Source organism: Magnolia sinica, chromosome 10 (genome assembly GCF_029962835.1).
Source record: "Magnolia sinica isolate HGM2019 chromosome 10, MsV1, whole genome shotgun sequence".
NCBI lineage: Eukaryota > Viridiplantae > Streptophyta > Magnoliopsida > Magnoliales > Magnoliaceae > Magnolia > Magnolia sinica.
In genome coordinates, this window is record NC_080582.1 from 73,806,177 (window position 1) to 73,832,607 (window position 26,431).

Sequence of the window (26,431 nt, forward strand, 5' to 3'; positions counted from 1 at the left end):
CTAGTGAAAGAAATAGATTTCAATGATGGACGTATCACTGACACTATTTCCTTTGGTGTGGGCCAATTGAGCGTTGGATCTACCTCTGTTTTTAGATGATGCCCCAAAATGTTCATCTAAAATGGATGGATGGCATGGATATGTCAAATATATCACAATGCGGCCCACAAATTAAGTCAATTTTTTGGTACAATTTTACAAAGCAGAAATACGGCCCGGTTATCAAACATGTTCAATAGTAATAATTTGTCATTTACCGTGTGTTTACCATTACAATGGAAAATCGAACAGGCAATAAACGGCGGTAAGAAGACCTGAGAGGACATGGATGAAGAAGTAAGAAGAGAATCGATGATCTATGGTCAAATTGAAGGTGCTGACTTAGATTGAAATGGCGGAAAAGAATTCACGTAGTCTACCGATTTAGTTGAGATAATGACTTAAATGATAAATGATGATGACCACGACAATGAAATCTTTCGTGGAGGATGCAGTAGGTAAGAGCACGACTTAGGTGCGTCCCCAAACCAGCAATGTGAGTGGGACCCTTACCATAGGGCCCACCTTGATGTATGTACGCTGTCCATCTATTTTGTCATATTATTTCAGGGCACAGTCCCAGAACGAAGTAGATATAAATTTCAGGTAGACTACCACACAAGAAACAGCGATTAGTCAACACCCACCATTAAAAACTTCCTAGGGTCCACCGTAATTTTTATTGACCATCCAACCTGTTGATAAGGACACAAATCTGGATTAAATGAAAAAACAAATATCAGTTTAATCCAAAACTTTTGTGGCCCACAAAAGGTTTTTAACGGTTAATAACCATAGTTTCCGGTGGTTTGATCCACCTAAAATTTGGATCTGCATCATTTTTTGGATCATGCCCCGAAATAAGCTGACAAAACAGATGGACGGCATGGATATACAATGCATACATTGAGGTGGGCCCTACAGTCAGGGTCCCACCCACATCGCTGGTTGCGGGGTCAGAGCCAACTCGCGATCGTTAGGTAATAGGTAATCCACAAAAGCAGCAACTTAAGCCTGAGGTCATACCATTTCCGGAATGCCCGATCCAAGATAGCATTTAGCATTTATTTATGGGCCAGAAACCAAAGATGGGCCCCACCTCGCGATACAGAATGTTCAACTAGCAGGCCCCATCACTTAACGATCATGCCAAAAATGTATGTTTTTGACCAAACCATTCTTTGCAAGCCAGCAAGCAATCTGGAGAAATCTTTTCGAGGCACATCCATCCCTAAGTGGGCCCATCAGTACTAAGTGAAGTTACTCACAAAGAAATGCCTGTGTCGTTGGACAGCCCCGTTATCATACAAGGCACACCAGCGGCCGTGCCATGGCCCAAAACTAGTCGAATTTGATCCTCATCATAGACCATACATGTTGAATATGAACCATTGGATAAATTATTAAATCTTACATTTATTTCACAGGTGGACCACCGGATGAAATGACAACGTATGCTTGCATGTGAAAACAACTGGATTCTAATCCTACTTGCTTAAGGGTAGCCTAGCACGCTCACTGTAAATGGGCCTCAATAAATTGGAAAAAAAAAAACTGTCCGTGCATGAAAGTTCAACCGTTCATCAAGCGCGAACACAATGTTGGAGCTCAAAATCATCTGACAGGCTTTCCCATCTGCTGAGGGCTTATAAAGGGACACCGAAAGGCAAAAGGCAAACAAATAATAGCCCAAATCCAATGGGTTCAGACAAAGGGACCATGATCCAAAACAGCAATGCAGCCCACATGGATGACCCAAGGGTTGTTCATCAGATTCAAATTACAATGTAGCCCTTCGGATGATCCAAACCACCTATTCAATGAATCAAAAGGTGCTACTAATAGTGATTAACGATCCACATTCTAGGAAGGTGTCAGTAGTGCCACATCGAGAGACCGCAGACCATTCTAGTAGGGTTACAGAAGACATCCCCAATTAAGAGCAATTTTTTATTTTTAAAATCGACGTACGCCATTCAGAACAGTCACTAAGCTCAAAGGCAGCTTAGTAACAAGTCTAGGAATACTGATTTGGTCAATATGAGCTAATACTGTTCAGCCTAAGGGCATGCTCACTATCATCCCAAAGCTGTGATCTTATTCCAGTGGGTCCACATTTCAGTTAGGCATCGGAATACTTTCGAAGGGAACAGCATAGCACCTCAGAAACATCATCAACACCCCCCATTGTCACCATCACAACCACAGGCCCTGAGGAACGAGGTGAGCTATAGCCCCACTGACCGAATACCATTCATACCCTCCAAAGTACCAAGCCTCAAAACTCTGATTTCCTGGACTACATACAATCCGTACCATCCCTAGTTCCTAAAAGGGAAGGGATGCAGGTAGCAAACTTCTTGGCCTCCACCAGTTTCCTTCACGTACACGGATCTTACAACATGGCACAAGTGCGAAAGTCAACACGAGGAACTGCGAGAGCACGGCCCAACATAAATAAATAAATAAAATACAGGACAGGCCTAGACTCAACATAGCCGTGTGGCCTACCTGTAATCTTGCAAGGAACCAAGACAACCCCAAGGCCAAGAAAGTTGAAGAGACCAATTACATCAACCAAGAGCACTGGCCCACCCAGCCATTGCAGAGCTAGGACTTGTGAGGCGGCCCATCGATAAAAGAATCAGTCGGACTATGACATTTGACATCAGCCGAATACCAACCATCCCAGAAATTACCCCCAACGATAAACACACCTATTTAGGGGTTCGATATTCCGTGATAAGGAGTCCAACTAAAGTAATCACTGAATCATGGGGGGTCCAATTGCACGACAAATGCATAAAATTCAAATAAACATTGGAAATCAATCTATCTTTCACTACAATAATAAAACAGGTACAGAGTCCAGGAAATCTAAGTTTCATGCCTGACTGAACCCATCACATCTTACCTACCAAAGACAGCAATTGCCACAGCGAGAGTGAAAAAGAAAAACAAACAATAAAAGAGAAAAAACAAAACAATGTACCAACAGAAACACAGCTTCCTGCAGTGAGAATACTTCAATGAGCCGAGGGTGATAGGAAACCTGGCCCATTAACTAAGAGGAATCAGTAAACTGATGCATCCAGATCAGTACATTCATGCTTCACTAGCCAGCTAGAGAAGGTAAGACAGAAGGGAATCAACTGGAGAATAACCATGTTGCTGGAACAAACTCACTCAGAACACCTTTTAAAGGATTACGTGCTACACGATTGGATTGGATCAAACTTTCTACTTGTGCAAAAAAAAACTAAAAAAAACTAAAAAAAAAAAACCAAAAAAGGAAAGATTTTTGAGTCCAGCGCCCTTTCCTAAACCTGCAAGTCCCAAAGCACCAACCATGAAAGTGGGACCCACGGTGGACCCTCAAAAAATCATCAAGGTTGGAGTATCTGAGTCATCCAATCATTATCCATGTTTCCAAGTCATCATCTGCATAATTTTTCCCGTAACAATTTGCGGCTCAAAAGATTAGTATCCTTCCAATCTAGGAAGCTTGGGGAATCATCCATCCACGGTGCAATCAGTAAACCATGGGGCCCACTCCTACAGAGACTGGAAACATCAGACGCCATATGTCCTGATGCATCAGAACCTATAATTCCTCAGGGCATCAAACAAACTCAGGAGACTATAATGAGGAAAAAACATCAAAGACAATCTACTCCCAAGCTCTGTACTACATATGATTCGCATCTCAAAACACATGACCTAACATAGAATGCCCAACCTTACAAGACCCCCAATTCATCATTTTAAACCCATCAAATGAATCCCATGTCACTAGCCATGGTTCTTGGAATGTCAGCATTGACAGTGCGAAACGCTTGGGCCAGTGAAGGCAGAGTGCAGCTGTGCCAACAGATACACACCGCCGAGCCAAAAACATGTAGGAAAAAGGAAAGGAGAGGATTAAATAGAGACATATTTACCTGAGAGGATCATAGGAGACAGATGGCATCTCTTCCACTTGATCGGTTAGGCCTCTTGAGTAAATTAACCTTGGAGCCCTCTCCTTCGCTTCTTCCCACTCTTCGACTCGCTTTCTTGTGCTTTTGCCGACGAACCAGATTTCCCTTTGGTGGTGTCCTCACTTTCCTTTGCCTTTGACTGAACCGATTTCCCCTTTGTAGATGCACCATTTGCATTAGATTTGCTGCTTGTTTTAGTAGTAGAAACTTTTGGTTTCCCACCAGCTTTAGGAGTGTCGTCATTCGATTTAGGGCCTGCTTTAGGAGTTTCGTCCTTGGATTTAGGGCCTGCTTTAGGAGTTTCGTCCTTGGATTTAGGGCCTGCTTTAGGAGTTTCGTCCTTGGATTTGCCGCCAGCTTTAGGAGTTTCATCCTTGGATTTGCTGCCTGATTTAGGAGCTTCGTCCTTGGATTTGCTGCCCCCTTTAGGAGCTTCGTCTTTGGATTTGCTGCCTGCTTTAGGAGCTTCGTCTTTGGATTTGCTGCCTGCTTTAGGAGCTTCATCCTTGGATTTGCTGCCTGCTTTAGGAGCTTCGTCCTTGGATTTGCTGCCCGCTTTAGGAGCTTCGTCTTTGGATTTGCTGCCTGCTTTAGGAGCTTCATCCTTGGGCTTGCTCCCCACTTTGGGAGTGTCATCCTTCGATTTGCGGCTAGTCTTGGGCGAATCGTCCTTGGTTTTTCTGTCTGCTTTAGGCGTGTCATCCTTAGATTTACTGCTAGTTTCGTCCTTGGATCGAACACCAGCTTTAGGAGTGTCGCCCTTGGATTTACTGCCACTTTTGGGGGCACCGTCTTCAGATTTGCTGGCAAGCTTACCTTCATCACCCTTCTGTTTACCGCCAGATTTAGTAACATCGCCCTTGGATTTATTGCTTGCTTTTGGACCAACATCCTTCAATTTGCTTGCTGAAGCTCCTCCCCTGGAAGACAGTTATGGCCATGGAACCTTCAGCACCAATGAGACACAAACAAGAATACCAGGTGGGACTACAATACATCTACTCACCTTTTTAATGGTGCATCTGTCTTTCCTAGCTTGGATGAAGAATCTGAACTTGTTTTTGCTTTCTTCTGCCGCCGCCTGGTAAAATGACAGTCAGAAGAAAATGATATGAAAAAAAGAAAAGAAAAAAAGAATGATTACGCTATGAATAATGACACTCAGGTAGTGATGATTGATTATGGATTAATCAACATTCAATTGATTGGTCTCAAGTTATTGGCAAACAAGTTTCTCGAAGTCTTCTTCTTCTTCTTTTTGGTGTTCTGTCCAAGTCATTTCCTCTATTTTCTTTGTGAATATCCAGATTATCCACATTCATAGGTCTGAGATCCACATTATGAATTAAATGAACCAAATAATCATTCATTTCAATAATTTGAACCCAATTAGTTGGGAGAAGGCTTAGATGATGATGAATAGTTCATTTGAAAAAATCTGATGAATAGTTCATTTGAAAAAATCAAACCCTTATCAGATATAATCACTATTTCTCGAATATTGAAATTGATCGGCGAAGGAACCATATCAGCATGCAAGAAATAATTGCAGAAATTCCTCTGATAACACCTATATCTCAATCATATCGAGATTATTGGTTAAAACAGATCAATTAGAAATTACATATGTTATGACGATGGCATATCCAATGTCGAAATCGCCAACGGGATATTAAACAAGGGAAGCAGTCACATGGTACCGGTCCCACCACAACTAGCGGTGGTGCCTTGATATTGTGGGGCCTATGTAGTGTGTGCATGACATCCAACTGTCCGACATATTCAAACATGCATGATGTTCACCCACATAAAAATCAGGTCAATCCACAGATCAGGAGGTCACACCCTGTCAATAGGTATGACCCATCACAATGATGGGACACTCCAAGAATCCCAGGCCAATCCAATCAGTAGGTTGGCCCCAAACACTTTGAATTTATTAGCCTTTTGGGCAATTTTACATTATTTTCTATGGGATGGCCCACGTAATGGTTGGACCAGCCTGATATTTAGGATATACATCAATAATGATCTACGCGCCTCTTGGACAGAAGGTTTGCCATGCAGACACAACATGGATGCCACAGTAGCTAGGTGGTTACCCCATTCAATAAATAGAATTTGGATATGGATGGATTATAATGAAATGAGTCGCTAAGGAGTATCCTATGAAATGAAGAACAAAACAGCACCAATTCAAGATTTGAACCAATGTTTTAAAAGTCGAATTGGATCGTAAAATAGCAAGAGTGAAATTGTAAAATCGCAACTCACAAAAATCTTAGGATTGTTATAATCTTCTGTACAAAATATAGGAAAAGAAAATACTGAAAAAGAAAATATTAAGAAAATCTAAAAAAATAGTAAATGGTCAAATAGGCATAATCAGGGATAATCATTCCATATTAGAATTTTTAGATAATTGTAGAGTATTACTATCACTCATAGTTTGACATATTTTTAATAAAAATCAAGTTATATGTGAACATTTCATTACTTCAATGGTTTTGATAAAGTCATGATCTGAACTTTAAGTTGAAGCAAACTGCAAATTAATGAGTAACATTATCAAGAGAATGAGATTATTAGAAATCTGAAATGTTTTTTGAAGTCTCGCTAGGAAGAAAAAAAATTTCTCACATAGATATATTGTATGATTAACATATCAACTTAACACAAGTATCACCACCAGCTCCATGGACTTCAAAATAATGTTTCCCTCAAAGCATAAACCACTATGTTGTTTTATAGTTGAAGTCATAAAAGTGCAAGTTTCTCATTATGCCTTGTACGAAAAATCTGTTAAAAAGTTTATACTTATCATATAAAAAAAATCAAATATACCTTTTGAGTTTAAAGTCGCATAACAAAACCCAAGAAAAAGCAACTTGAATTCATGATATCTGACAAGAAAAAATATGGGCCTTTTAAGTTGAATCAAATTCTAACCATCATTATGACAATGCATAAAGGTCAACATTATTGCAACCATTCACTACAGCACTCCAGATATAAGGTTGAAGAGAAGATCTGTCTTCTAATCACTTATAAAAAAACAAATCTAAAAGATTCTTAAAGTCCCCACCCAATTTAAAAGCATAAAAAAGCCATGTAAAATTAAAAACCAAAGATGATATTTGAATCTTGCATTGCATTGAAATCATAGATTTGTAGGACTCGTTCAAAGTGGTATTTGAATCATTTTGCCGAACATTAGATTTAAATCATAAAATTGTATATCGTCGGATTTTAATAAAAATCAGCTTAAAGTACAACAAATAGAGCTACATGACAAAAATAAAAACGAGCAACCAACTGCAGCACATATGGCTTCATGATAAAACCTTTGCTATTTGATGAAGGCCAAAATTTGGATTCCATTTGTTAAGAAAATAGCTGACCATTGCTTGATGTGGGTTTTAAATAACAGCCTGTTTTAATGTCCAACTTCATTCTAAACCTTTCTCATTGATCTATCCATTCCAATCCAGGTTTAAAACATAGGCTATGGGTAAAGGAAACTTAGGAAAACGTTTGTCCCTCAAGTTATGAAGGAAGCTTTGGGCTCATTTTGATCATGGATTGAGAATGGGAATTGACCTAATGATGTTTAATCTCCCATCATTCCTCAATAGGTTTATTGGTAAAGCAGACGTATCACCTGCGGAGATGAAACGGAAAACTGGATCAATCATTTTGACCACGCAAAATGGAGGGTAGGATAGACCACTCGCAATTAGAGTGGAAACCCATCAGCAAAACATGTCAAGTTTTTCATCTTATCTTGAATCAGACACCAACCTATTGCATCATTCATCATCTAAGCCTCACTCCAACTAACTGGGGTCAACTACACGTATCATGTTCCACCATGCCACTTGTGTCATGGACCATATGTTCAGTTAAACCATTGGTTCTCAAGTATTTGCTTATTACCTCCACGTCCTTCTAAGCCTTCAAATTGAACCTACTCACTCCTAACCGGTACAGTACTTAGTCTCTGTTGAACATGGTCAAATCATTTGTCTACTTTGCCATATCTTATTACCTATTGGTGCTCCTCCTAAGTTCCTTAAATACATTCATTGTAATCCTATCCTTCCTCATTTTGCACCCATCCATCTCAACATCCTCATTTCCACTACACTCATCCTATATCATGTTGTTTCATAACGGCCCAACATTCTGTTCCATAAAGCATGGCTGGTCTTGTGGCTATCCTACAAAATACACCCTGAAGCTTGATTAATACACGGCGATCACAAAAAACTCCAGAGGTACATCACTACTTCTTCCACCTAGCTTGAATGCTATTAGCAACATCATCCTCAATCTCTCCACTCTGATGAATCATCAACACAAGATAAAAAATAGTTATTTGGTCTACTTCTGGGTCAGCAATCTTTAACCAAGTCCTCGTCTCCAATCCTATTGTTGCTAAATTGAATTCTATATGCCAATGTAGTCAAAGGCGCTAGGCCACCTGCCCCTAGAGTTCCCCAAATGCCTAGGCGCGTGCCTAGAAATTCCAGGTGCAATTATTTTTATTTTTTTAATTTTATAACATAACTATTAATATTTGATTTTTTTGCAGATTTAAGTTGTGTTTTTAATAATTAAAATCAATAGCATTCAATTCATCTTAGCCCAATGCCACATTTCCCCAATTCTAAACTCGCAATTTACCATAAAATAAATCTGAACCCTAAATTTTCCATTTTCCCCAAATCCTCCGAACTCACCAATCCAAGAACAATGTTGTCAAAATCGTTATCACGTTGCAAATCATAATGGGGATGGGGATTGAATCATATCGTAAATCGCACAATTTTTTCTGATTTTCTTAAAAATAAAAAAATTGATCAATCAGACAAAATTTAAAACTCAGCAATCATCCTTTTGCCATTAATATGCACCAAGTAATACCATGTCATGATAGTGTAGAAGGATTCTATTCTTGTCTTATCTTTTTCTTTGATGAAATTTTTCTTAAAAAAGATACAAGGATCCTTAAATAATTTATGTTCTTGTTAACTTTCTTGAATGTAGAAACGTGTTGGAGAAGCAGCATTTGATTTTGTAGACCGACAGAAAAAACATACTTCATTTCAAACCATCATCCCACAATAGATATAAGTCAACATTATCGTAACCATCCATAAAATCATTCCAAATAAGTTGTACATCAATTTGGTTTGTCAACCAGTTAAGCAGTAAGAAATCATTTTTAAAAGTTCTCCTATTTAACTTTGAAAAGAATATATATTATTTAATCTCTTATAAAGAACAAAATAAAATAATTTACCTTTTCTAGACGATTCTTTTTTTTTCTTTTTCATTTTTGGAATCTTTTTTTTTTTCTAAATGATTCTCAAAGCCCCCGCCAATTTAAAAAACATAAAATAAAAGCCAAGTGAAGCTTAAAATAGAAGAGAACAAGTATAATTTGAATTGTAAAATCGTAGGATTCATATAAAAAGGGATCCAAATCGTTTTACTTAAGATTCGACTCAAAATAGTAAATCGTATGATTTTGACAACACTGTCCAAGACCACTTATTTTGCCAAAAGCCCTAAATTTTCAAAAAACTTGTAATCCAATTTTTTGAAATCCCCTTAACCTAAATTTTCCAATTTCTCATATGTAAAAGCTCAAATTGCTTTCAAGATGTCCAATGTGATGACCTTGACACACTATTAGAACAAAGAAATCAAGAAGAAAAAGTAATGAGAAAACTTGTTAAAATGCAGGGGAAGAATATCGCAAGCTTTAATCTCAAAAGAAAAGAGAAAAGTTATTGAGATTGCGCTTAAAAGCTCTTTCTTGTCTATGTGCACCCTTATTGGTTGGTAAAATACCCCCCAGCCCACACATATGAGGTACCCATAATGTGACAAGCTGTAGGTGCTTGAGGCGTGCCTAGCCGCACCAGGCACTAGGCACTAGGCACACGCCGAGATAAACACCTCGCCCAGGATCCAAGCAAGGCACAACAGGGCCAAAACACCTAGGTGTGCACCTAGAACACACTTGACAACACTGCTATATACACGACTTAGTCCATGTCCAACTAATTTTAAAATCTTTAGATTATAATGCCTCTCCCCATAGTTCTAGCATTATGTTTACCCCTTCCCTCATCTTGTCAATCAAAACTATGTCATCTACAAACAACAAACACCATGGAACCCCTTCTTGTACATGCCTCATTGACTTGTTCATAACCATTGCAAAAAGATATGGGCTCAATGCAACACCTACCTATTGCCACTGAACATAAATCCCAATTCTACAAAAACGAAAAGCCCGAGCGTCTTGTACAAAAGGGAGAAACACTTATTATAAGGTCAATTGTATCTAAATGACAAATCACCCATCATCATCATCATCATCATCATCATCAGAGCCTTATCCCAATATTTGGGGTCAGCCCTCTGAGAACTGTTAGCTGATCACTCCCTACCAAATGCCTCTCCAATGGTATGTACCATGTGCAATCTATCGTTTGTATTGACCAATTACCAGTCAATACTATTCAGTATCACAGGTGATTGATACAAGGGGTTACCACAAAATTTATAATGTACCAGCGATATTATCATCGATACATGCAAAAATATCAAGGTATCAATATTATCATGATATATTGGCAGGAGGTGTTTAATAAATGCATAAAACTGACCAATACTAGCAATATTACACAAGTATATATCGATGTAACATCTATATTTCTGATATTCAACAGAAAAAATAAAAAATAAAAAATCCAAAAGATTATAGAAGGCTTTATGCCTAAAAATTTTTGGATTTGTGTTTCTTAAGAGTGTTTTAACAACTCCGCTGGAGAACATATTTGGGTCGAAATCTTAACAGTCTTTTTTATTACACTGGGGAATTCATTCCCTCCTTTTTATGTTTCCGGGGGAATGTCAGAAGAAATGGCCGAGTATTTCTTGAAGATGATTAAATTTGTTTGGTTTTAACACCAGGTTTCACGGGAAAACCAGGAAAAAGTCTAAAATTGTGTCTTAATTCGACAAGTTCCCCGGTAAGCTAAAAGATGGAACAATTTATTCAAGTTAAGCTGCGGAATGCAAAAACTAACCATAGAAGTGCAAAACAAACTACAAAAATAAAGAACAAAAACAAAGAATAATGAAGCCAAGAGATTAAAAAACAGCAACCAAACACCCCCTTAAGGTTAGAAAAGCTTATTCAAATTCTTTTTTTTTTCAACAGTTAGCAAAGAAAATAAGTAGAAATCTGTGCATGAGTTTCACACATTGGCACTGATTTCAGGCAAGAAATTTCAATTTGGAAAACAGAAGAAATTGATGAACTATGAATTTCTTGTCTTTCACAATGTGTGGAAAAAATAAATGGGCTGTGCACTATTCTTTATTGGTAATCGGGAAAAAAAATTATGACGCCAGGGTATCCCCACCCCATTTTCAGGAGACTAGCCCCCGCATGCACACAAACACCTGCAAACAACGAGCATCGGGTAATCCCAGGGAGGGGAATCAAACCTGTGTCTGTGGGGAGCAAACCCATGATGCTAACCATTCGCCCAAACCCCATGCGGGTTTCGTAATTGGAATTTTATTAAGAAGGAAAGAGAACGATACAAATACAACCCAGCTCAACTACAAGAGCCTACACCACACCAAAAAATCACTATCCCAAGACAGAAACAATGATAACCAAAAAGAGAGAAGAAAAGGGAACTTGAGATGTATATTCTTACGAGGTATAGTATTTTGAACCCCAGACCAATAACCAAGGAACTTATTCCAATGGACCCTAGTATTGTATCCTCTTATGTTTGACCATTGCCTATTCCTTGCGTTGAGTCCACTCTTCCTATGGCTCTTAGGAAACAAAGGAGCATTTGTACTTCTCATTGTACCAATTGTCTTGTTCCCTTTTATCGCTAGTTAGGATTGGTGGAAACAAAAAAAAAAAAAAAAAGGGTGAGGAAAGTAAAACATTGCATCTCAGAAAAACAATGGAAAAAAGGAAATCGGTGGTAAAGAATCTGGAAATAACCTATTTGTTTTGGCATATATGATTTCAATGGAATTGTTCTAATGGTCAATGGTCAAAAAGCAAGAATAGTCTCTCAAAAAGGGTGGAAATCTCCATTTCTTAGGTTTTAAAGAGGAAAAGGAAATGGCCCCTCTGAGGAAATTTGAGGAAAAGGAAATCAATTTCCACAGTCATCTTTCTCAAACAATAGAAACCATCACATCTGAGGAAATCAAGTTCCTTTCCTTAGTTACTTTTTTAATCAACAATCCAAACAGCACCTTGAGGCATTTCTACTTGTTGGTATTTTATACTTGTAATTTCTATTGTCTGTGCCTTGCAGCAGAAAAAAGGTTCTTTCCAATCCTGACAGGAAAAGGGCGATGGTAAAGTAAATGGAGGCTCTCGAAAAAAGAAACATGAAAGATGGTGCAGCAGAGGGAAAGTGTACAGTTGGTGTTGCTAGGATATACCATTAAGTTGAAATGTCCAAGTTCAATCAAATGATATCAAGCATGCTGAGTTGCAAAGGTTTACTCAAACACAAGGTGTTGACCACTTCGAAGCTCTATCTAATTGTCAACTCAATACAAGTAATCTCCTTTTTTATGTAAACTATGTCCATAGGTGATGAAATCCCACTACGGCGTGTGTGGGGTGTGTGTGCGCGTGTGAAAGAAAAAAAAAAAACTATCTCTATTATTGATAACATGAAATGGCACCATTCAAATTACATGTGAAGAATGACTTCTTAATGGAGATCTCATCAAGGTTTACTCAAACACAGGGTGTTGACCCCTTCAAACCTCTATCTAATTGTCAACTCAATGCAAGCTATCTCCTTTTTTATATGTAAGCTATCTCCATTATTGTCAACTTAAAATGTCACTATTCCGATTACAATTGAAGAATGCCTTCTAAACAGAGAGATCATCAAGGTATTCCATATAGGTAACAATGGTTGTAACGGTCACCATCATTACCTGATATGGATATCGGCCATAACGATTGGGGGAAAAAATGCCCGAAAAATTCTGAAAAAAAAATATATATTTAGAAAAACCAAAATAATGCAAATATTCCAAATATGTATTCATTTTTTGTTTTGAACATGTTTATGGTAGCATAACGGTCCACTCTTTGGTGAGAGTGTTGTACCTGACATTGTGCATATTTTTTATGGTTGTAACCTATACAGGAACCTTCCTAGCAAGTAATGTAATGAAAAATGACCCTACTTCAATGGGGTTGTTTGTATGGGTTGAAAACGTGGAAATTTAATCAATTTCCAAAAGAAGTGACTTTTTCCCTATCTAAGAAGACACGACAATGTCATTTCTCACAATTTTCCACAGAAAACAAGTAAAACTTCCCCACTCTGTTAAATCTAGATTCCAAAAGCTACAAGAGACGGCTCCCACGTTTTTACCATTGACCTTTTAATATGGCCATGGAAATCACAAGTGATAAAAGGAACAGGTTAATGTGGATTCATTTCCACACATTTTCCTTCCCTCAGATGTGAGGTTTTGGTTTTCCATATCCCTCTTTCAGTTTCCACCAATCAAACAGGAATCTAGTTTGCTGCATTACATAAGCTTCTAAAAAAATTACTTCTGAGCATTCATGTCATCAAGGAGCAGCAGCATTACAGAACAATGATTGTCAACTTAGTAATATTTTAGAAATAATCATTTCCAGGACGCGAGATGCAGAACTAAATATTTTTCCCCACTTTTCTCCTATAAGTAAAACTAAAATTACGAAGGGCTAAAAAATATGAAACATTATAGGAACACTCTTCCAAACAGAAATTCAATAAAAGAAAGCATCACTTACATTTCAGAAGCATCAGGACTTTGAACATCAGTTGCTTGTTCCTGATAGAAAATATGTATTAGTACTGAGTATACAGACATCCCATAACCATGTAGAACGGGATCAAGTATTGGTAACCCACCTCATCCAGTGCACTGTCACCTTCAATTAACTCCCATTTCTCTTTTGTGAGCAGCAAGTTCTCCTTATCACCATCATCATATAAAACCTATACAACACCAACAGCTATCATCAGGGACCAGCATGAATTTTAATAAACATTAGAGGTCCATGTGACCGAATTCACCTCATGCTTATGGTCAACTGGGTTAAATGAAGCAACAACACCTTGATAATACCTGCATCAAAACAATTTAAATATAAGGGAACACATAGCAATCATTAATACCTTTCAGATATATATATATATATATAGCAATCATTAACTCGGCATCTAAGATTTTTGCATGGAGGTATTATACAATGCACAGCCAAGAATATACATAGCACGTTAGGGTTTCAATTTGTACAAGAGGGGCCCATGGTTCAATGATGCCAACTATGATGAGTATAGACATGGATAGCACATGCACCCAACATCCCTCCAATTATGTACAAGATTCAACCTCTTTTGGTTGAATATAAACCGTTTCTTTAATTTCTTTCCCAACCATTTATTGATTGGACCACACATCTAGGAGATTTATGGAGCATGGACCATTGTGGGACCCATCATATCAGCAGTTACAATTGCTGAACTGTGGACCCCATCTATGCAAATTGAAAGCCCCAATGATGTGTCCAAACATTCAGCCCAAGCATAGTATAACCTCATTTCTTTAAACTGCCTAGTTAGTATAAATGATATAGAAAGCAATCATGCATGCAAACCAAATGCCCAAAAAAAAAAAAAAAAATTTTAATAAAATCAGGGCAATCCCCCACGTAAACAAGCTCCTTTCAAGCACAGTTTGCTAGTCCTTCCACCATTTAGTTGCGCTACAAGTGCATAAAAGAGACTAAAGTATCGCTACCCTCAAGAAGATAAAAATTAGAATTTTTTAAAAAATAAATCTTGTGAAGACATGGTTCAGAAGCCAATAAGAGATTTCAAACCTCGCCCCATCTAATAATTATTTGACAATAACCTTACATCTATAGTAGTGGATAGGAAACCAAACAGAAATGTAAGATCCATCCCTTCACATTTAAATTGCCCACAACGGAAGGAAAATTAATACATGCTCCACATCCAGTGCCAAAAATTGAAATGTCCATTAGGATCGTTTATGGTACAAATGGCAACAATATCCAAGTGCAACCTAGATATAGTCAATATTAATCTCAATATTATGTAAATATCTTTTTTTGAAAACAACAGAAAAACATTCTTCACTTCTCCATATAGGCAACGGAATTTTCATGAAGCCATGCATCCCATCAGCTCAGAATTGATTGTCCACTAAGAAAAATTGCATTCATCAGACTAGCCAAACCATCTAACCATGCCATTTAAAAAATGGTTATCGCAGTACAGACTGACATGTAAAGGAAACAGTCAGCCCCATTACGCATACGGGGTGAGTCCGTCCATAATGAAAAAGGAGAACATGTCAGCCTATATCGGCCAAGACACCCTTGTCGGCAGCACTACAGTCATAAAGGGCCATTTGAAAATTATTATTTATAAAATTTCTCACGTTTTCCTACTTCTTTCTTCATTTCAACCACAAAGGAAGCTTAGAAACTAATTTTAAACTAGATCCAGGCCAATTTTCAGGATCAGAATAGAAAACGTCAGTAGGATACGAAGTATCAAAGAGGAGTGGATCATTTTGGGAAATATTAAAGAAGGGGTAAGCCATTACTTTTTGTGCATCTTCTTTTTGTGTATTCATATGTAACAGGCCCTGACCCACCAAATCATGCTTCAATTATGTTCAGTTAGAGTCTATTCACTCAACATTCAGCAGGTCAAGCTGATATTGCATGACAGACAGCATTCTTACCAAAGAATGGCCCATTACCCATCAAATACATGACCGAAAACAAAAGTGGCAATCCATTCTATTGTTATTCAAAAATCACAAAAGTCCAAATGGTGAGCCATAATGACCATCATGGGGTAAAGGCCACTGCGTAAAGGTAATGGTGGCAACCATTACACATTACGGGGTCATAACGAAACGGAAAAAATGACCAGTAATGGTCATTACAGCCCTCGTAACCCCTCGTAAAGGCTGTAATGGCCCCGTAACGGTCCATTATGGGGCCGATACAGGTTTTTTAGGATTTTTTTTTCCAATTTAAAGAGAGAGAGAGAGAGAGAGAGAGAGAGAGAGAGAGAGAACATAACAGCCATTACAGCCCGTATCGTAAATGTAACAGTGGTGACCGTTACAGCCACCATTACCGCCACGGAATACCTTGGATTCCAAATGCGCATCTAGGCCATCCTTTGATGGGAAGGGTGGAACTGTGGAATCCATTACATGTGCTATTTTTTTTCCTGCGTGGAATGGATGTCAAACCAGGACTTTGCAGGACCATCTTATCTGTCTATTTTGTAGGCGGCTGAGATTCAGTCAGTTTTTTTGTCGAATCCCTCGTCTTTTTGTTTGTTGTAGCCAAAGGCTCCTGCTCTTTATAAGGCTTTGTTGTTTCCTTTTGGTGCTTTCTGTTTTGTTTCATCCCCGGCGGTGACGAGAGGGTCACCTGTCTTCAGGGGTGTTTGGAGCTGTACACATTCTTGGTGCTTAATAAATTTGTTTTTTTTCAGGAAAAAAAAAAATGTATGTCCCCAATGAAAGGGTAAGGATCTTCCAAAAGTTTTTTTTTTTTTTTTTTGTAGTATATAGCACATTGACTGTTGGACCTATTGAATGGATGGTATACCAATCTTGTCTGTGTATGACATGTACGGTAATGACATGGAAGCAGTGTCCCTTCCATGCCTGCACGGGCACTTCAGCTCCATATAGACACGTCATCAACATCATCATCATAAATTATATCCTTGTATTAGTTATTTGGGTCAGCTTATGGCAAAGTCTGGGTGGGCTCAATTTGCACGAGATCCAACGAACATAGGTATCCCAGCATCCAGCAATTGTGGGTGCAATAACAAGCATTTAAAATGAAATTCCAAAAAATTAAATATGACACATGTATGCATGCCTTTGAAGTTTTTGTTTGAACTTGTGTCAATTTTCTTCTCATGTATACAAATGTAGATCATTTATATAAAAAATATAAATAAAGCAAACGCGTGTCGAGGGGTAAAGCAAACATACTGGGAATTAAACACCAAACAGGACGGACCCAACATCAAGGTGTACATCATGTATTTAGGGGCTGTTTGGATGCCTGTAACTTCTGTAACCTGTAACTTTGTATAGGATAATATTGCATGAAATACAACACGGGAAGATGGTGTTTTTCAACTCACAAGTTACTTTGTTACTGGCAACGGCTATCTATTTCGAATTTGGGAGAGGGAGGTGGCACTCTTGTAGAGGTAAGCCCTAACCCTTCTTTGTTTTTTTTTTTTATTTTTTCCATCTTTTTTTTTCTTTTGCATCGAGATGGAAGGGATGCAGTTTCAGTGGATCCCCGGCACCAATGTGGATGGGATCCCTGACTGTGGGGCCCACCATGATGTACTTGCCTTACATCCACACCGTCCATCCGTATTGAAAGATCATTTTACGGTATGATCCAAAAAATGAAGCAGATCCAAATCTCACGTGGACCACAACAGAGGAAACAATCTTGACTGAATCCCCACCATTAAAAGCTTCATGGGGTCCACTGGAATGTTTATCTTCCATCCAACCTATTGCCAAGGTCACAAAGACCTAGACAAAGAGACCACACAAATATCATCTTGATCCAAAACTTTTTGGGCCCGCAAGAAGTTTGTAATGGTCAATTACTATTATTTCCTATACTATGGTCCACGTGAGATTTGAATCTTCTTCATTGTCTTGATCATGCCCTAAGAGAGCTTTCAATAAGGATGGACGGCATGGATGCAAAGAAAATACATCACGGTGGCCTCCACAATCAGGGATCCCACCCACCTCATGCCGTTTGGCGCTAATAGTCAGGTGGTTACTGGTTGGTGCTCTGTGGACCCCACTATGTTGTATGTGTTTTATCCACGCCATCCATCCATTTTTCCAGATCATTTTAGTGCTTGACCCCAAAAATGAGGCAGAACAGTCTCAGGTGGACCACACCACAGGAAAACAGTAGTGATTGACTGTCCACCATTAAAAACCTCATAGGGCCCATTGTAATGTTTATTTGACATCAAACCTGTTGATTAGGTCATAAAGATCTAGATGAAGGGAAAAAACAAATATCAGTTTGATCCAAAACTTTTATGGCCCCCAAGAATTTTTAATGGTGGGAAGTTTTAAATAAACATATCTTTTTAAAAAATGAAATTTTTATGGTGGAAATTTTTTCATGTTTCTTTCCCTTGCAGCATTATAAACATATCTTAAAAAAATAATAATAATAAATAAAATAAAATAAAATAGTTCCCTTTTGCTTACTTTAAGTTTTTTTCACATTATATGTATTTCGAATACATGGGCCCACTTGATGATTAGTTTAGCTTAAGTATCAGACTAACTATTCATCTAGATGGGCTCAATAAAATGACATACTTTTATCCAAGCTTTCTTATGTGTCAATCTAATTTTTAAACGATTCCGTACTCGAAGTTCTGGTTGGTGTGAATATACAACTTCTTACCTGTAACCAACTTATAGGTTACACAAACAAAAAAACTAAGTTACCTGTAAGTAAGTTACAGGTAACTTACTAACAACTTAAAAAACTTACAGCATCCAAACGCGGCCTTAATGTGGAAACTTACTAACAACTTAAAAAACTTACAGCATCCAAACGCAGCCTTAATGTGGAAGTTATATTGCACAAGTTTGTTCTTCCTATAAAGACCAACTAACAAAGAATGATTCACAGGTTGTACAAACATCACAAAGACCAACTAACATAGAATGATTCACAGGTTGTACAAACATCACAAAGACCAACTAACATAGAATTATTCAAGGTTGTACAAACATCACTTACTTTCTTTTCAACAATTTCCTTCCTATAATGTATAACATAAATTCCAACACCCAAAACCAATTATGAACGAGATTCTGATGAAACAGTGAGATATAAATATAACAGGAAGAACAAGATTTCCGTGAAACAGTAAGATATAAATATACCATGATGACTACCGAATCCGTAAGGAATGAATGAAAACATATTGTAGCAGCAAAAATGTCAGATACAGTAAGCACTTACGTCTTATCCTCTGGCCACCAGACCTTAATCTTAGAGCCAACAAGGTTTTCACCAGGACCTTCAGCTGTCTGACATGGAAACAAGCAATAAATAAACAAGCTGCAAAAGAGAATAATGCTAAAAGACATTATGATTAAAGGAAAATCAGACGTACAACAAACTATGAAGCAAAACAAATACCAGAAATGACACCAATTCTAACTAAAGCTACAAGAACAAAAACGAATGAAAGAACGTGCCTAAGCTGCATTCCTCCATCAAGACCACACAAGACAACAGCCTAAGCATCAACATGCAGAAAGAAACAGAAACTTCATGAAATATTACAGAGAAAATAATATGATATGATAGAGACTAATGTATCTATCTAGCTAACATTTAGAGAAATGCTCCAAAGGAACAAGTAAACAAAAATAAAATAAACTGCAAATCATGAATATATGATAGGGTTTGCACCACCAACAAAAAAAAAAGGGTAAGAAGTACTGTCCAAAATTCAAGTCCGTCAACCCTAGACTCCCCCCAAATCGACTAGAACTGACCAATTCTTAGGTCACAAACCAATTAAAAAGACTTTTTATTGAAAATTAATAATTTATTAAAAGCAGCCAAAAAGCAAAGACAACAAGACAAACAGAAACATAACAAAAAGAAAAACGCTAAAGGCTATAGCCTCCCAACTCAATAGAGCAAGAAGTCCAATCCCCAATCAGCAAATGAACCTTCATAACAATGGAGGGGAGGGGTTCACTGTTGTTCCTAAAACATCTACCATTTCTTTCCAGCCATATAAACCAATTCCAGCCATATAAACCAAAAGACCAGAAGCAGGCCATGCGGCATTTAAGCCTATCTTTAGATATAGGACCCCATTCACGCCAAGATAAGAAAAGCTCCCCCAATGACCTCGGCATCAACCATGACACGCTGAACCCAGGAAGAACTCCAATCCCACACACCCATCACAAAGGGGGAATGGATGAAGTTGTGATCCACCGATGACTCATTCATCAAGCATAGGAGGCAGAAGTTTGGAAGCATCAGCGCCCCTTTTCGCAAATTGTCTTAGTCAAGATCTTATTCCTGCCAACATACAACATTGGCAACTGGGGGTGCAACCACCTCAAGAAAAGAATGGACTGAGAACCTTCAAAAACTCTGGCACAGGTAGGGACATGATGAGGTCGATCACAGTCTTCCTCGGGGGATAACTACTCCGAATCCACAGAGCTCTCTGGACTCCTCACAGAGCTTCCTCGAATCCACGAGGGATAAAAGCAGGAATAATTCCCAATAAATTCGAAATAATTTGATTGATGATAATAATAATAATAATAATTTAAAAAAAAATTAAAAAAAAAAAAACGAAATTACAACTCTTTAAATAAAGAACTCAAACCTAGGATGGAGTTTTAGACTTGGACTCCAACTCAAACACCCTAAAAATGTGACTTACTATTTATAGATGACCTCTATTCCTACTAGACTTCATGGTTTTCGGCCAAAAATAGTAAGTGTCCAATTTGGCCCAACCACATTATTCTCCTAACTTTTCTAAGCCCTTTTCGTGTTGGGCATGACTTCTACAACTGGAAGGATCAAAAGTTAGAGTCCAACTAAAACTTACTATTCATAGTAAAAACGAAAATAAATGGGACATTTGATCGTCGATCTGATGGAATCTCAAAAATCCAGCATAGGCAACCTGGCGTAGCTAGGTTAGTTGGCTTAAGTAGGTTCTCCTACCCCAAAATCATATATAATGTGTCAAAAAACTAATCCCAGTTTGCGAGATACGAGTGATTTAAGCTTCTGATGGTCCAGATCGTTTCCGCCTCCGATCAGGCCTTCTCTAGTCCATCCTTGCCATGAAAGTGTTTGCGACCCGCTCTACATCAATCCCCTCCGCTTCAAAAGAACTCGACCCCGAGTTCTCGTCCAGCTTTGGTTCGTGACACTCGTTCAGGTCTACAACATTGAAAGTACATGAGATATTCATGCCGTCCAGAAGATCAACAACATAAGCATTGTCATTGATCTTTCGGAAGATCAGTACTCAAGGTGTCCCGTATCGGTATCGGTTGGCGTAACGGTGCCCTCCGAAACCGATACGGATACGGGGGCGTAACGGTGATACGGTGGCGTAACGGCCCATAACGGCCCAAATTTTTTTTTTTGCCAAAAAAATGTGAAAAAATATGGATTAAATCCGGAATATTTTAAGCATTCCAAATATGCATGCATTTATAAATTGGAACATGTTTATGGTGGTGTAACGGTCCACTCTTTGGTGAGAAGTTGTATCGGACTGTCTGATTAATTTTTTAACCAGGTAACTTGAATTTAACTACAAAATTCATATATTTAATTTTTAAAATATGTAATTTATATACTTAACAACTTGATATCATTTCTCCCAATAGTTCTTTAAAAAAATGAAATTAAATTCAGGTAGATGGTGTTGCCAATTTGGGGCTGACTTGGAGGACCAATCTATTCTCCAAATCAGCCTCAAATTCATGCCATTTATTGTCATTATCCCACTTATAAATTGGTAGACATTTATTGGATAGTGAAAAAAAAAAAATCAAAAGGCCCTATTTTAAAAAATAAAAGTTCACAAATTAACAATTAAAACTATTCAAATAATTTGATTTTGGCATTGTGAGTTAGCAATTGCAGTACATAATTTAATTGTCAAATTTTAAGTTAATATATGTCTTGTGTACAATTTTTTAAGGCTTGAATTAGGAGGGACTCGGATGAAAAGTGCAGCACACGTGTCAATTTTTTGGGCCCCACCCGTGATGAATGTGTTATATCCACACCGTCCATCCATTTTGCCAAATAATTTTAGGGCATGAGCCCAAAAATGAGGCACATCCAAAGCTCAGATGGATTGCACCATAAAAAACAACAATAATTAAACGTTCACCGTTAAAAATTTATCAGGGGCTAGAAAAGTTTTAGATCAAGCTGACATGTGTGTTTTCCCTTCATCCACGTCAATGTGACCCAATTAACAGGTTAGATTGAAAATAAACATTACAGTGGACTTTAAGAAATTTTTAATGGTGAGCATTCTATAACCACTATTTCCTATGGTGTGGTCCACCTGAGATTTGGATATTACTAATTTTTTGAATCCTAGCCTAAAATGATGTGGCAAAATGGATGGACGATATGGATAAAATATATACATCATAGTGGGGCCCACTCGGGTCTGATCAGATTGGATGGAAAATAAACGTTACCGTGAAAATCATTATCTTTGTTGCTATTTTTGGTGTGGTCCAGATGATCTCTGGATATAATTCATTTTTTGGGTGGTGCTCTAAAATGATCTCTGAAAATAGATGAACGGTGTAGATGTAATAAATACATCACTGTGGAGCCCATATAACTTTGATCTCCTTTGAACCGTTCGTACAACTCAGAGCTCGAGGAGTGTCAGCGCTCGTCTTTGCGTGACACGTACCTACAACAGTCAACAGCTCGCTGCTGCAAATTTTTAAAAAAATGGAGAGAGGGAAACGAAAACAAAAAAAGAGGGAAAGAAGAGAAGAATAAAAGAGGGAAAGGGGGAAAGAAGAGATTGAGAGAGAGAGAGAGAGAGAGAGAGAGAGGAAGAAGAAGAAGAAGAACAGGAAGACGCAGCCGCAGCTGCTCGAGAAGAAGAAGAAGAAAAGAAAGGGAAAAAAGGTACGTTTTTTTTTTGTTTTTTGTTTTTTTTTTTTTTAGGGCCCGTCACAGCCGTTACGGGTCCGTAACGGCCCCGTATCGCGTAACGGGTCCCACCGTTACCGTTACATATCGGCCGTTACGGCCGATACACGGCCGATACGTAACCGATTTGGGATACCATGTCAGTACTGGTCTAATCTTTTTGTTCTTCAACTTGTTGTAGGCCCTGATCGGAAATCTCTCCATACATAGATGAACTATAACATTGTCGCCCACCACGAACACATTTTGTTACCGATGCTTTTCGGCTTGTTCTTTGTACTTGTCGTTCGAAGCTTACAACTTAGCTTGCACATCCGAAAAATGCCCACAATTCGGTCCGCCATATGCTCTTCTGCAATGCTCATGCCTGGGAGCTCGGGCAAAGGGACCAAGTCAAGTGTGTGGTGGGACATTCAACCATAAACAATTTGGAACGGGGACTTCCCTGTTGAACAATTCAACATATTATTGAATGCAAACTCCGCTTGAGACAAGGCCAAAACTCACTGCTTCGACTTGGCACCTGAAATACACTTTAGGAGGTTTCCCAACATGCGATTCATAACTTTAGTCTGCCCATCGATCTGCGGGTGGTAGGCACTACTGAACTGAAGTCACGTACCAAACCGATTCCACAAAGTCCGCTAGAAGTGGCTAATGACCTTCGTGACACAGTTAGAAGTAATGGGCTTGGGAACCCCGTATAGTCGCATGACCTCTCTGAAGAATAGATTCGTCACGTGAGTTGTATCGAAAGTCTTCTTACATGAGATAAAGTGTGACATCTTTGAGAAACAATCTACCGCCACGAACACCAAATCCACACCGCGCAGTGTTCGTGAGAGATCAAGCACAAAATCTATAGACAAGTCCTCCCAGGGGTCATCAAGCACAGGTAATAGGGTGTAGAGGCCCGTATTGTGAGATAATATGACAGCGTTGCACCAATTTACCCACGTCACATACCAATTGTGGCCAGTAATACCGTTCATCAACAAGAGTCCACGTCTTGTCTCGCCCAAGGTGTCCACCAAAGCCACCTCCATATAGCTCTTGGATAATCTGCTCCCTCAGAGAACTTAAAGTGATGCACAGTTGAGTCTCTTTGAAGAGGAACTTTGTCTTGCATATGTAGGTCATTAGGATGACCCTCTTAGCACCTCATCCACGCACCCTTAAAGTCATCATCCTTGACATATAGCTCCTTGGGGCAGTCGAAGCCGACCGCCTCATTGCTCATCGTAACCGGTAGTAATGCAAGGCGGCTAAGTGCATCAACCACCTTGTTTTACTACCCTAACTTTTGCTTCAGAACGAATATAAATTTCTGCTAAAAAATATCACCCATTTAGCACGCACACGGTTCACGTTAGTCTGACTATTAATAAACTATAAGGCTAAATGGTCAGTGTAGAGAACAAACTCTATTTGAATCAGATAATGCTGCCAATGTCGCAACGCTTGAACCATTGCGTACAGCTTAAACTCATATGCCGACCATTTCTTTTGGGCTTCGCTGAGCTTCTCGCTGTAAAAGGCTATCGGTCTACCTTCCTGTGATAAAACTCCTCCAATTCCGACATATGAGTCGTCACACAACCCCAAACAGCTTGTCGAAACTGGGAAGAACCAAGATCAATGTTGTGGACAATCAATAATTGATTTCAGCAAAGCTCTTGTCAACCTCATCGATCCACTGAAACAGACCTTTTTCATGCAATTTGTAACAGGTGCGACTATAGTGCTGAAATTCCACACGAATCGACAATAGAATATCGCCAACCCGTGGAAACTCCTCACTTCATGAATGCTCGTCGGAATCGGCCATTCCATGATGGCTCGCACCGTTTCATTGTCCACAAGGATGCCCGTGGGCGTCACAACAAATCCTAAGAACAACAAGTTGTCCGTTAAAAAACAACACTTCCTCAAGTTGAGGTACAACTTGTTAATTGTCAGGACACGTAACACCTGCCTAAGATGTTCCATGTGCTCCATCTCACCTTGGCTATATATCAGGATATCATCAAAATATACTACTACAATCCAGCTAATGAATGGCTTCAACACTTGATTCATCAGACGCATAAAAGTGCTCGGTGCGTTCGATAGACCGAAAGGCATTACCAGCCACTCATACAACCATTGGTCTTAAATGTCATTTTCCACACATCACCGAGCCGAATACGAATTTGATGGTACCCGCTCCTCAGATCTAGTTTAGAGAACACATCAGCATATTTTAAAATATCAAACATGTCGTTCAACCGCGCTATCGAGAACCGGTATTTAATGGTTATCTTGTTAATTGTCTAGCTGTCGACACACATGCGCCAGCTATCACCTTTCTTCGGCGTTCATAAAGGTGGCACATGGGCTCATGCTCTCTCTCAGAAGACCCTTACGGACGATTCCTCTGCCTGCACGTGAAGTATCTCACACTCTTTCGAGCTCATCCGATAATGAGGACGGTTGGGCAAGCTAGCCCCAAAGGGCAATCCATCGAGTAACTATTCGGACCAGATTTCCTTGAATTTATTTAGCAACAGCCTTATACTTTGACGAATGTTTAAGGGCTCTGATTCCTCGCCATTTACCACGACGGCGTACAACTCCCTGATTTCATTAGGTTCCACCATGAAATCCCAAATGGTAAGGAGGGAGCTCCCCTTCGCTTTAAAAGCTTCGGGGTGGTTCTCTGGTGCCATAGGGGCAAGGATCGTCTTGCGACCATCCTTAACGAAGATGTAGACACTGTCTCGTCCTTGGTGGGTCGTATCATGGTCTGATTACCAAGGTCAACCGAGCAACATATGACACGCTTACATGTCAATCATGTCATCAAGTACTTCATCTTTGTAACTCCTACCAATTGAAAACGAGATAGTACATTATTCAGTTACATTGGTCTTGTTCATCTTTTTATCCAATAAGGGAAAGGATGCTTTGTCGTAGGTAGCTGCAACTTGTCCACCATCACCTTCGAGACGATGTTCTCATTACTGCTACTGTCTATGATTACATCACAGCCCTTGCCACTGACGATACACCACGTGCAGAATATATTGTGCCGTTGTAAGTGCACCTCCTTGGAGTGTACAATAACCGTTACATTACCAAGGATTCACCATGATCTTCGGCCAATCATTCTTCATCACCAGCTGAAGAGACTTGTTCATCCTAATCAAATCCATGGCCTTTTTCCGCTGCCTCACCTTCAGTGTCCCCTTCATTAATGGCCAAGTGGGTTACGGGGCGTTAAGGGTAGGTGTTTAATAGGTGGCCCGGTGTTGACCATAGCAGTAACATTGGTCCAACCTTGGTCGAACATAAGGATATGGAATCCTGCTCGGACCCGCTACTATGGGCGTTACACGTTGAGACCTAGATAGACCGTTCCTCGTGTCATGGTTTGCGATTGTATGAGGTTGAGAACGCCCTCCTATTGGATCCTTTCTTTTGGCCAGCATTGAATCCTACGTGGGACCCATCATGGGGGCTCGAGTCG

At 39.0% G+C, this 26,431-nt stretch overlaps 1 protein-coding gene across 1 annotated transcript in view; it reads right to left on the minus strand.

Annotated features, from left to right (window-relative positions):
- Positions 1-3,685: 3,685 nt before the first annotated feature.
- LOC131217596 (sister chromatid cohesion protein PDS5 homolog C-like) overlaps positions 3,686-26,431 on the minus strand; it is a 56,868-nt gene continuing 34,122 nt past the window's right edge. Inside the window, exons 11-16 of the mRNA XM_058212536.1 lie at positions 19,198-19,265; positions 14,174-14,225; positions 14,009-14,095; positions 13,888-13,928; positions 5,026-5,100; positions 3,686-4,939 (exon numbers count right to left, since the gene is read on the minus strand). Coding sequence (XP_058068519.1) covers positions 4,045-4,939; positions 5,026-5,100; positions 13,888-13,928; positions 14,009-14,095; positions 14,174-14,225; positions 19,198-19,265 — 1,218 coding nt within the window. The 3' untranslated portion in view covers positions 3,686-4,044. The remainder of the gene's footprint in view (positions 4,940-5,025; positions 5,101-13,887; positions 13,929-14,008; positions 14,096-14,173; positions 14,226-19,197; positions 19,266-26,431) is intronic.